The 13,395-nt window shown below is 33.3% G+C and overlaps 2 protein-coding genes across 2 annotated transcripts in view; one reads left to right on the plus strand and one right to left on the minus strand.

Annotated features, from left to right (window-relative positions):
- Positions 1-9,745, plus strand: part of LOC137932892 (putative fatty acyl-CoA reductase CG5065) — a 31,951-nt gene extending 22,206 nt beyond the window's left edge. The window contains exons 4-8 of the mRNA XM_068776582.1: positions 173-368; positions 4,576-4,774; positions 5,140-5,379; positions 6,398-6,655; positions 9,147-9,745. Of these exons, the coding sequence (XP_068632683.1) occupies positions 173-368; positions 4,576-4,774; positions 5,140-5,379; positions 6,398-6,655; positions 9,147-9,312 (1,059 nt within the window). The 3' untranslated portion in view covers positions 9,313-9,745. The remainder of the gene's footprint in view (positions 1-172; positions 369-4,575; positions 4,775-5,139; positions 5,380-6,397; positions 6,656-9,146) is intronic.
- Positions 9,746-11,118: 1,373 nt separating this feature from the next.
- Tpi (triose phosphate isomerase) lies at positions 11,119-12,835 on the minus strand. The gene is made up of 6 exons (XM_068763977.1): positions 12,736-12,835; positions 12,539-12,661; positions 12,269-12,380; positions 12,089-12,198; positions 11,807-12,013; positions 11,119-11,656 (listed from the first exon to the last, which is right to left on the minus strand). The coding sequence occupies exons 2-6, from the start codon at positions 12,647-12,649 to the stop codon at positions 11,450-11,452; spliced, it is 747 nt and encodes a 248-aa protein (XP_068620078.1). The 5' UTR covers positions 12,650-12,661; positions 12,736-12,835; the 3' UTR covers positions 11,119-11,449.
- Positions 12,836-13,395: the final 560 nt, after the last annotated feature.

Genomic DNA, 13,395 nt, shown 5'->3' on the forward strand with positions numbered 1-13,395 from the left:
ATCATATGTATATAGATATAGATATGCATGTCTTGTTTAATTTAAAAGGATTCGAAGTCGCATAATCAAATGATAAATTCATAAAGCACATTTGAATGTTTAGTTATTTCGGATAGCAGAACTTCAGAAAGCAAGCAAATTATTTCGTCGCCTACTTGACATTATGTTATAGGTTCACGCGCCTCCAGTGAAACCTGATGATGTGATGAGATTAATCGAATGGATGGATGACAAGCAGCTTTCATTAATTGCACCGTCATTGCTCGGACCACATCCCAACAGTTACACATTCTCAAAGCGACTCGCTGAGAGCTTGGTAGAGCGAGTATACGATGACCTTCCAGTCACTATAGTACGACCTAGCATAGGTAAGTTTTTTTTGTCTTGTACAAATGCAGACCGTAAAAATAATTTCCTTTATTCGGTAATTTACATATTGGAATTATATACAGGTATATATATCCCCATAAACTGCATTAGCGGAAATACGAATATCGTAGGAATTTAAAATCAACATTTAAAATACATTCTTAAATGAAATATATTATTCTATCCAAGAAGGTACACTTTGTGGAATTAAATGTTGTTGATGCTAACTCAGGAAGCTAATTATTGTCATAGACTGATTGTAAAACTATATTTCAAAGGAGTAACTGATGAGATTCCTTGGAATTGCATTTTCATTTTCTCTGTAGAAGTAGTTGCTGTTAGCTCTAAGGCTTTTACAGCTTCATCTGAACCGACTTCACGGAGCGGAAGGGTCCCTGAAGTTAAAGATTTCTCGGCACTTCTCAGCAGAACTACCTTTTGAGCCGGTGGTAGCTTCTTATAGGATTGAGATTCTGGCATTTTATGGAACTTCTAATAAGAGCATGTTTTAATAAAGAATGTTATGATTTCATTTTTATTTTATTTTGAAAATAGAATCAATTTCATATTTATCATTTTATTTTAATGATAAATACTGACAGACAGTTTTCAAACAATTGTATGAACTTGTAGTGCGTGAACGTTCAAAATTCAAAGCGTGCTATCAAAACAGGTGGAATGTTTTAATAATCATTTTATTTTTCGATTTTTTTAAAAATTTTGCGTAACTTTCTAAATTTATTCTAAATAATAATAATTCGTAAAAGAGTCTACAAATTATTACAAACTTCCCTAAGAAGATGAATGAAATTAGTATAACAGATGAACCTTTTCATTTTTATAATATATTCTCGTGTTTATATTTATTTACATTTTAGCATTAACAAATCCATAGAGTAAATTTTCGCTGAAAAGGCTTCGATTTGAGCTTTTGCTCCTAGTGTGTTTAGAGCTCCGCGTGTCCGAAAGGTCTTACTCTCATAAGCTAATTTACCGCTAATTTGAAAAGCGCTGCCACTGGGAAAAGGAGTACCGGTCGGTATTGGGGTGTACTAGAGTAAAAAATCTTTCTGGTATGTAACGGCATATTGTGGTACGGAATATTGTTACAATCTCATGCCATATGGAATAATTGGATCATCATAAATAGGCAAATAATACGAGGAAGAAATATTTGACCGTGATACGTGATTTTTTAAAAACCCCTATGGGATATTTTAATTCAATCTAAATAAATGCTGTTGAAATAGAAACTCGATTGCTTCAGCAAAATAATACATAACATTACTACATTCGATTTTAGTTGTACTTCATCGAGCTCTCAAAAATTTGGAATACGTATTCAATGATGCTTTTTACATTCTTTAAACGTCAGTATTGACGTAAGACACTTGTGTAAATCAAATATCATTAAAATGTTTTTCTTAGTGACAATTTTTTTTCGTTCTGTCGCTTTTAGCGTTGCTTAAGTTACTTGAATTTTAAGCAATAATAACGGTAACGTTATTCACTTATATTTACTTTTATTTTCCACCATGAGTAATTCAAAGTGAAGAACATCAATTGAAGAATTCCAGAAGAGCCCAATTTGAAAGAAACTTGTATCAAATTGAGCTATTGAAATTAATGATTAATACTTCAAATATTTTTCCTTCACATTTTTTCTTTATTCGGACTTGGGGTAAAAAATTCAACCAAAAAGTGAGATAATGTTAAAATCTACTAAAGAAGCCCCCGTACACTCCGAAGAGCTTAATTCAGGTGGTCAAAGTGAACGCAGCTTTCTAATTTATCATGATTTAATTGTTCACTGTAAGACGGTTTATCAAGATCATGATTGCTGTCATAGGAAGTCGACTTATGGACTTAATCTTCCCACATAGATTTTTAATAAGATCCGTTGGAAGTAACATGCAACAAGTATCTTCCTACTAGACGCTGATCTCTACCATGCAGTTGGACGTCCTGCTCTGCGCTAGCCGGTCCGTGGTCACTATTCCAGAATCTTGAGGTTTTAGTGGTCATCTATTCTGCACTCTATGTGACCTCCCCCTCTGACATATGTACTTGCCAATCTGCTAGGCTAAGATGACTAAATTATTAACTTCCTCATTCCGTGTAAAACGATTGCGTTGTTCCAAAGTTTGAAATTTCAAGTACAACATGCAAATTTAAAAGATAGCGTCATTCACATTCTATAAAGCATTGACATTGATTTATGTAAACTGGTAAACATTTACCCGACAGGTGCCTAAATTGACAAATGTTTGTGTATGTTAATACTTAACTAGAGATGTACTTTGACTACGTGCCGGTTTTTTAGATTCGACTTCAGATGCAACAAATTACAGATCATTGTTCGCCGGGAATGAGACTTTTCTTCAAAAAGCTTACATAGTAATATTACAAAAGACTACGCTAATTAAAGTTATATGTTCTCTTTTGTCATATATATATATATATATATATACACTGTTTTTTTTAACGACAGTAAAATTAAAAAAAAAAAGAAAATAAAGGGAATAAATGACTAACATATTTTATCCAACAAAAAATGACGCTCATAAAGAAAGTGAAGAGAAATACAATAGATTAAGGAAGGTGCCTTAATTACACAAAGAATAACATGACTCAGTAATGGTTACAAATCAAAATCGGTAGTAAAAAATTAAGTAACTGCTACTAATTACAAAACAATACCTACGCAGACTTTTAAATGCAGCGCCGCCCTGTGACGGGGAAATATGCTATAGGAGTACCTTACTGTTACTCTAGCCTTAAATTCTCTCACACCCCAATGTAACATATATATTTTTATATTATAGCGAAAAGGTTAAACTCGTGTCGATTCCACGCTCGAATTGCATCTCTTAAGAATTAAATTGCCCCCCTATGTAGCAACCTAGTGGGGCACCCTATGGAGCGTGGGTTCCACGTCGGGAAACATTGTGCTAGAGTCTCCGAATGACGCGAAGATCTTAAGACAGAACTGTTACAAAAAATACGCTACCTTTCGAGAACAAGCTGCCCGTAGTAATATTGGCAGGTAATAGTAATCCACCAAGTCAAGTGACGGCCCAAGCACAGGTCCCCTATCGGGGCCCTGGACTCAGATCAATCCCTGGAGTGACTGTGGCGGCACCAAAAGAGGTAGTCTGACCGGCAAGATAGTAATGTATAAAAATAAAGGCCCGAGTCGAGGCTTTTGTGGAACCCCACAAATTTTGCTATATATAAAAAAGCATTAAACTCGCACATGTCGCTATCAGCTGCCTGCCCCTTCAAATCCTAGGAAACTGCAAATGTTGGTTAGGCAGCGGTATTAATTCTCATAAAGAAACGAAAACAAGAAGTCTAATTTAATCACAGTAATTATATTTACACAAATAATGTTAATGACATGAATAAGCGAAATCTTTGTTCGTTACTTCCAAGTAAAATTAAGTTCACATTCTTTTTGTGTTGTGCTCAAATGGTGAATTTACACGACTTTTTATATGTGTTGTTATGTTTATCGTCAATATATATGCATAGTATTTTGGGTGATCCAAAACAACATAAAATTATAATCGTTTTATGGAACGAAAATTGTCGCGTGTAACTAAATTCCAGAGTTATTGTAAGTTAAAAACTATAAAAAAAATATATGACTAAATTGTATTATACTGATAAAATTTCTTTAATAAATAAAACGTTATGCTTTATTTAAAAACAAAACAAAGGCAAGGTTTTTTATTCACAGATAATAAATTGATACGGCTTTATACACTTTCTATTAGTTTTATTTTTTTTATTATACACTAATCTCTATCACCCTCTCTCGCTCTCTCGCTCCCTTTCTCATACCGGATATGACATAATCAACACGATTGGCAGACCGGATGACCATCGAAGTGTGGTATTATAGTTGGCTCAAGACGCTGCTGCACGTCGTTTTAAAACTTGTTAGTGAGCAGTGGCAATCCTATATAATGAATGCAGAAAGTGTGAATCTAATATATATCTCACAGTCCTCTACCGCTGCTCTCTTAATAATAATCTCATTTATAATACTTATCAAGACACTATTTAGGCAAAGTTAATGTTATGAAACCACGAAATTTGCTGGAAAAAGTAGGGACTCATTATTCCAAGAATGTCACTGGAAATTGCCTTTTTTACTTTTGTATCTTATTGCTTATGGAGGTTTTATGGTTTTTTTCCCAGTGTGCCCAGCGTTTTTGGAACCAATCCCAGGGTGGGTGGATAGTCTTAATGGGCCGGTGGGTGTAATGCTGGGCGCTGGGAAAGGCGTCATTCGGAGTATGCTCTGTGATGGCAGTTTAACAGCTCAAGTGATACCGGTCGACGCCGCAATAAACGCTATTATTGCCATAGGAATGTTAGAAGGAACAAGAACTGAAAAGTAAGTCATATATTTAATTAACCGTGTTTTGCCCGCCTCACGTGGTTCGTTGATTTCGCTCACTGATTTTTAAAATACCACAAAAAAAAAATTCTTGTTACGTTCTACATATAAGACCTACATTTAAAACATGATTTTTAATGAACGTCGCTCCACCCCTTTTGCTGGTAGAATTTAATAAAATTCTACTCTGAACTGAGTTCTCCGTAGCAAAATATTAATTTTTCTTAAATGTTCAGTCTCTAAATTTAATGGTTCTTATAATAACCTGATGAGTCAGTACATATGTGCAAGCCATATCTCACCTATATCATATACATACATAACTTGTACACATAATTTAATAATACCTTGTAATTTTTCAGACCAGAATTAATGCCGGTATACAATGTGAACATAGGTCATCAAAATCCAACAACCTGGGGCGAGGTGTTGAAAATAGGCAAGGATTATGGCCGGAAATTTCCACTGGCTTGGCCACTGTGGTATCCTAATGGAGATATTACGACTAATGAAACACTGCATTATTTCCGTCGTATATTTTACCATTTGCTTCCGGCATATGTCATAGACTTTCTGTTTATGCTGCTTGGACAGAAACGCTTGTAAGTATTGTGTCTACATCTACAAAGTTAAGTAAGCTAAGCTACAATGTTGGCAATTTGAAGCGCGAAAGACGACCTTGTTAGGGTCATCCCAAGACCCTGGATGCAGTTCGCTTCCAGCTGGTCCTTCTGGAATGTGGGAGGCATATGTCCAGTTGTGGATGTACTACAGCTAAAATGCATACACCTTTTAATCAAGTCAATGCTCTTGAGTAAATATCGGTAAGACAACAGTGACCTTCGTCAAAAAAGTTAACTTTTCACCAGAAAGATTTCCATTAAGTACTTGTTAATGAAAATATAATGTAACAGATGGATTATGTAGACAAAATTAATTGAATTCGTAATAAAAATAGCAAATATTGAAATTAGTAAAACATTAATTATTAGCGATATTAAAGAGTTAGGCGCAATGTTATGTATTTTAAATTACTGAATCGAGTCAAGCAATATTATATATTTTAAATTCAAAGTCAAACTGATTGTAATTTATTTATTTATATTATCAAATAAACATGGTGCTGGCTTCATCTGGTGCTGGATTAATTTTTGTAACTTTGTTGCGAAAAATAAATATTTCTCTGACAGAAAACTTTCTTAAGAATTTCATAATAATAATACAATACAGTCATTATCACCATCATCGTTTCAGCCGATCGATACCCACTGCAAGGCATAATAGGCCTCCACCAAACCATTATGACCGGTCTTACTCTGCCCACATCCAGATATTTTCCACGAGCTTAATTATGTCGTTAGTTCGCTTAGTGGGAGCCTGTCCACGCCACGTCTACCAACCCGTAGTCGCCTACCAAGAACAAGTCAACCACAACGGCCCTTGCCACTTCTGACTGACGAGTAATTCTGCGAGCCTCGTCGGGGACCTCGGTTTTTCTAAACTTAAATTAGTTATAAGTTCTTTTATAGTCCTCTCCATTACTATCTGGGCGATCTGCAACCTTCTCATAAGGCCAGACGTAAGCGACCACAATATAAGAAAATTTTACTCTTGTTACAGTTTAGTAAGAATACAAGAACGAATTAGCCAAGGATTAGAAGTACTCCAATATTTTACCACAAGACCGTGGATATTTTCATGTTCCAACTTCGACAGTATACATGAGAAATTGAATGATGAAGAAAGAATCATTTATAACACAGATTTATCGTCAGTCGATCGCGTAAAATACTTGGAAAGCTGTGTAGAGGGTGGGCGCATTTTTTGTTTTAAAGAGGACCCCGCTAAAATTCCTTACAACAGGTCTTACCATAACTTGTAAGTATTAACATTGGATATAACACTTTAATAGCATCGAATGCCAAATACCTGTCTAACTGTGGTTTAGCCTCGGTGACCCTTGCTTCGTGTCACTTCATGGAACGTCCTAAAAACTTGGTCACACACGCCGTTTACATATCCTCATATTTTAATGTCTTTATTAAAAAACATAAGAGCTTTATCCGATTTATATAAATAAAGTAATTTATAAAGTATAAAAAAATGATATCGTATGAAGAAAATTAAACTTGCTTAAGAACAGTTATAACCAGAAATTAATTATAACTTGCTATTGTTAGCTAGTTTGTTCGTTGCTATAGTTGCAAGCTGCTACCAATCAGTCTTATTGGTGATCTACAACGGAGGCCTAAGCCCAAAAGTAGACACCTTACAATTGAAATGATGATGATATTTGGTGATGATATATTCCGATAATAGCTACAGATAGAACTTAAGTTTGACCCTCATGCAAATCAGAATGCTGAAGTACCAATTACTTAATATCTTTGTTCTAACATGTTATATGCATTACAGCCCAACGGTGAGGGTACCGTACTTCTCCGTACAGGTTAATAAAAAATTACGAAATTAATTATTTCTGTAATTGAATTATTAAACTAAAAAATTATGACTCTTACCGTCTAGTTTCAACGATATAGAAGGTCTGAAAGACCTAAAAGTACGAGTATTTATTAGATTGCAAAACCACATAGTTCAGTTGCACAACTGGGTCACTTGGCTCATTACTATATGCGTATTGTTAGTTGCAATATGTGATTTGTTTGAAACGTTGGTGATGAAGTTTATACACGGCACCCGGGTGATAGTGGTAGTGAAAGATACCTCACAGGTGATCCGCATGGTATATATGGAAATACTCGATTTCTCATGTATCCCAGTCATATCTTGGCGAAGCGCTTTTAATGCTCTCGCCAAACCAGGAGAACCTCAGATTGCAAACTACTAAAGAATTTTCGATTAAAATATTTTTTAAATATTTTAATGTGAAATGAGACAAAAAGTAATCATTGAATATTGAATTTGATTGTTTTAACACCAGTGAATATCAATGAATGTAATCTAAGAGACGTAATACGCCTCGTCCGCGGAAATATATGTATCTAAGTTTTGACACAAAATCTTGTACCAAGACTGTATTACCCCTGTAATTGATTAAATGTAAACTTAGACTCAACTTAAACTCAACATCAACATTTATTAATTACGGACCAGGACATAGTTCCAACTATATTATGTACGCAAAAGTTATAAAAATAGATGGGTAGTAACCCACCTATATTACCCATTGGCCAAAATTTGCCACTATTTTATTTTATGCATTAAGCTTACAAAATCTGACTTCCTGTCTTATATATCAATAATCAATTCGACTTTTAATAAATAATAAAAGAGAGCTGTCATTTAAAAAAATAAAGCTTATCTTTATTGCTTTTGTGTACATAGCATAGTTGGAATTATGTTCAGGTGCGTAATTAATAAATGTTGATGTTATTAGTATAGGTGAACAACATATTCTTTTTTCAAGATTGACGCTACAAACACTTAACTGCCCTATTGATTTATTTACAGACATTACAAATTTTGTAATTAATGAAACAAAAAAAAATTAATTAATGAAAACCTACCCTGTATTAGGAAACTTTTAAAAAAATAATAAATGAAATAGAAAGTGCCGTTGTCAAGCTATAACGTGAACAAAGGAATAGGTATACAGTTTTATATATTAACAACGAACAAAAGAAATTTGCCCAGGGCATAACATCCTTGTAACAGAATATTTTACTCGTATTGAGCGACAGACGAAGTCGAGGCCACTCTCGGCTTCGTCGCCATGGAGCGTCCGTCAAAAATAATCCTGCGCTATCTACAGATTAATAAAATATGATACGTACTTATATGTTAAACCCGTTATAATTTTCTCTTATTCATCTTATCATTTGGAGATCATTTAAGTTAAGACAATAAATAACAATTATTTTTTTAAAAGCTTCACGTTGTATTGTATTTATTAAGTACTTATAGATATAGAAGCGTTCAAAAAGTAAATATACAGCTAATTTGGACGTCGATTGATGTATGGTACACCTATCATAAAATCAATGGTTTTAGAAATTCGGATTACTACATATTAAAATTAATAATTGTTTACTATCTGCAGACTTTGTAGACTTTATACCGCCGGAAGTTATTCACCTGCATTCCAATATAAAAAAAAAATAACGGAATATATTTCAGAGTAATCACTTTACACAGGGTATTTGTAAATAGGATTGACAGATGAACTATGCATTATTATACACCTTTAAACCTATAACCAACAAATTCTGTATATTTAGTGTCTAGAAAAAATTAACGATTGTATTTCTTTTTTATAACCTATTTATAAGATTTCTTTTTTATGTTCCTTTTACTTTGTGTCCAATAAAAAATAGAAGAAATTTATAAAACAGAATCATCCTTTTTTCAGTTTGTACGTGCTCGATTGGATAGTTAAGATCCTGTTCTGGTTACTAATTTTATCATTCCTGGCCAGTTGGTTTGACCCTGTAAAGGTTCTGTTCTCGGCCGGTGAACCTATTGTCAAACATCTACCATTTCTGGGCGCTGCTGTCTTCGACGAAAGGAAGCAATAGGAAAAAATAATGTTTTGGTATAGTGATGATGATTGTAAAAATATCTAATAAGAGTTGAATAATTATAATTAGTTAATTTGTATATAGATGGTTACGGTAATATAAGGTATTCAAGATGTCCCATAAATCAACGTCAAGCAGTCATTTGTTAACAGACCGGATAGTGGATAGCCCCAGACATTATTATTCGAAAAAATAGTTTTCTTTTATAATAGTCGGTTAAACTAAGACAGAGTAATAATTTTAGGTACTTAGTTTAAAAAAAAAACAGTTTTTAATGTCAAACAATTGAATATTTGATTTTATATGTGTCGATTTCAGAAGGATCCAGTAGGGACTTCACAGTAATATGCCAGTAAAATAAAATTAGAAAAGTAAACATTTGTATTGATAGTAATAAAATAACATCACGGGTGGAATAATATTCATTGACTTTTTGGAATAGCAATATTTTGATAAAAATTTATTATAAAAATACGACATATATTTTTTTCTAATTATTTTTTCGGTGTTAACTACTCTACTGCTCGATTTTAATTTATGGGATAATCTGTAAACATTACCCGTATCTCGATCAACTAACCTTTAATATAGATACGATATCATTTGTACTGATTTGTATTAGATAATTACGAATTGGGCAACAATTTTCAAGTAGTCAATGTGATTCAATGTTGAACAATTTATTTTCAATTAATAAAATTATTGATTTAAAATACTTTTTTTGTTTTATATATTTGTCCATATGTGTATCTAGTACAATTTAAGTGTCCCAGTTAAATGGAAATCAGGACAGATAAATAAAATTCGATTTTTAAAATTATTGACATTTAAAAAAGAAAATTAAAATTTATAATAATACAAATTAACTTTAAAATTTTCTTTTATTACTATGACAACAAAATTTAGAATTGCAATTTTTTTTTAATTTTATATTTCCGCGAACGAACTTTCTGTAAACGACGAACAAAAATTCAAAAATTCTTACAATGCTTCGCACATTAGGAAATTCATTTATAAAGTTTAAGAAATAATAGTTATGTTATGAATTAGTATGAAAACATATGTAATTAACACAAAGTTCATAAAAAATGGTACACACAATGAAAATAAATCGATAAATGCTGAAGAAAATCTCTATTTACTGTTTCAAAACTTATAATTAACAAAATGGTATTGATTAATTCAGAATAAATTCTTTGGATCGTTTATAGTTATCATACAAGGCACTAATTTAATAGAAACCAGAATTAGATTAGGCACCTCTATAATGACTTTCTTCAACTAAACTATGGAGTAGGGTTCCAAATTCCCTGATCTGAAGAGCCTAAAAGAAACTGGTCTTTCAAGCAGGAATTAAAGCAATTCATTTCCATATAAAAGTTTATATTTTTTTGACTAGACAGAGGTTTATCTTTATTTCTAATCTTATGTACTTTGCTAATTTTTTCCTTTAATGTATATTTATTAATATCGTCGTCGTAGTTTCGGCCCATAGATGCCTACTGCAATTCATAGGCCTCCCTCAAAGATATCAATGGAGGATATACAATATTCCCTACACTTGGCTGGTGGTTTGGCGCTCGTAGTGTGATTTGGCATGCAGAGGACAATGCTCTAGGAGTTTGTTTCTGAACAATCCTATGTAGTTAATGCACGGTGAGAACTTAATATAAAATTGTATCCTCTGCTGCTGGGCTACCATTGCTGATGTTGTGTCAATTGTTTCGTAATAATCAAATGAATTTTTCTCTAAATTATTCACATATGTTGCATAAAATACAGGTTACAGGCTAGAAATTAGAAAAACACATTTCAATCCATTTATTTCTTTAAATACAGTCAAATACCAGATTTATCTGGCAGAGTTGTACATATAATCTTACATGGCTAAGTAATATAATTGATTAAATATAGTAGTATAGAAAAGTAGGAGTTACTCCTCACAGATTTGCATTTCATTAGAGATGACAAACTGCATGTATACATTCGCTTAGAAAGTAAACTTAGACAAAATTGACTTAGAGTTTCATAATTTCAAAGTCACAAGATGTTAATAGCACAACAACAGGTATGCATGATTTTAAAGCGTCCAATAGAGTATGAAACTCGCGCGGACGCTCCAAGTCGGCACTTATTACTTGGTAGCATTGATGATATCAACAAACTCCGGCTTCAAGCTAGCTCCGCCAACCAGAAAACCATCAATATCTGGGCAGGCAGCCAGTTCTTTGGCATTAGCAGCAGTAACGGATCCTCCATATTGGATACGCACAGTATTAGCCACATCAGCCGAAACATTATCGGCCAGCCACTTACGCAAGGAAGCATGAACCTCTTGTGCCTGAAAATATTTAAGCAATTTACATCCACAGAAATATAAATCATAAAAAAATACATTAGAATAAACATCGCTTAGCCAATACAATGTTTCAACAGTAATTATTACATAGATATGGAACAAAATATAACATTTTAACAAGAATCAATGTACCTGCTGAGGGGTGGCCGTCTTGCCTGTACCAATAGCCCAGACAGGCTCATAAGCGAGTACCACATTAGCCCAACGATCAGCAATTACAGGCACTAATGCCTGGGTCTGCCTGAAGACAACTTCTTCTGTCTTTCCAGCCTCTCTCTCTTCCAAAGTCTCTCCGATGCAAGCAATTACTTTCATGCCACAATCAAGAGCATGAGCCACCTGAAGATAAACAAGTAATAGATAAATTTAACATTAATTAACAGAAATATAACTTGTGTTAAATAAATAAGTTACCTTTTCAGCAACCAAATCATCACTTTCTTTGAAGATAGTTCGTCTTTCAGAGTGGCCCAGGATAACCCAATTTACACCAATATCCTTCAGCATTATTGGAGATATTTCACCTAAAAAAACAAGGCTTTACAATATGGACAGGACAAAAATTAAGTATTTTTATTAACTATGAAATGTTACCCGTAACAGCCCCTTTGGGTATTTTCCAGCAATTTTGGGCTGCCACAGCAATATTTTCCGGAACAATGCTCTTCACGTAAGAGAGATAAATAGCCGGCACACCAACTATTACCTACAAGAAAACATATCATATCACTGTATCGAAAGACAAGTTGCCAAAGCGACTTTTTCGTTATTTTGCCCTATTGCTGTTTGACCCTAAAGGTCAAACACTTATTTTTACTTTATAGGATAAAACTTTTGTTATGTAAATAATTTTATTAAAAATACCTCAACATTGTTGTCCAAGGGACCCTTTTTCATGTTGTTCACAATTTCATTAATCTGATTTTTATCTCCATTCATCTTCCAATTGCCTCCGACGACGAATTTTCGGCTCATGGTGAAGAGTAACTAAAATTTTCAAAGTAATCTTTTAGTATGATAATTGCTAATTATTTCTACGTATATTTAAAGAATTTTCTTACTGTAAACTGTATTCAGAAGGTTTTAGTTAGCAGAGCTACCAAATCTACAATGCGCTCACTACCGCGAGAGTACAGTAAATGAAGCGAAGTATTGATGCTCCGTAACAAGATAGTCTTGTTTTCAACCAGCGATATAAATTATTGATTTCGACAACGCCATACAGCCTTCTTATTTGTTGAGCTACTTGGAAGCCAACTCTTGAACCAATCACATGCGAGTACCAACGATAACGTAATTCATACGGTCAAATAAAACAGACTTACTACGTATGACCTTTATGACATTGTAAAGTCGATGTTTGAAATATGGACATGTAAAAAAGTGATGAAATTATCACTTTTTTAATTTAAGATTAATTATTCCCGATTTATTCTCTTAAAAATAGAACATTTAGTTAGAATTAAAGTTATAATTGTATATTTTATGTAATGGGATATGACAAGATCATTTTAAAAATTGATAAAGCTGCAATTTTGTTTATACTATACAGTATTCTCCCAAAAAGATAACACCAGAAAATGCGAAACTTAACTCAATGGTTATTGATAACTGTGTAAGGATGCTTACTTGCTCTCAATTTAATTATTCCTGTTATATATAGATTTTGTGTATTTTTTACCTGATTTGCATTTACTGCTTACCTCCATATTTTGAGGTGA

Source organism: Battus philenor, unplaced genomic scaffold (assembly GCF_028537555.1).
Source record: "Battus philenor isolate CCGP_79_NKW_IND1 unplaced genomic scaffold, ilBatPhil1.0.hap1 SCAF_1, whole genome shotgun sequence".
Lineage (NCBI taxonomy): Eukaryota > Metazoa > Arthropoda > Insecta > Lepidoptera > Papilionidae > Battus > Battus philenor.

Excerpts from the sequence above, each read along its gene's own strand:
- Tpi (XM_068763977.1), bottom strand. The coding sequence starts at position 12,649 with ATGAGCCGAAAATTCGTCGTCGGAGGCAATTGGAAGATGAATGGAGAT. Across the intron at positions 12,381-12,538 it reads CCTTGGACAACAATGTTGAG|GTAATAGTTGGTGTGCCGGC; the intron begins GTATTTTTAATA and ends GTTTTCTTGTAG. Across the intron at positions 11,657-11,806 it reads AGACGGCCACCCCTCAGCAG|GCACAAGAGGTTCATGCTTC; the intron begins GTACATTGATTC and ends AAATATTTTCAG.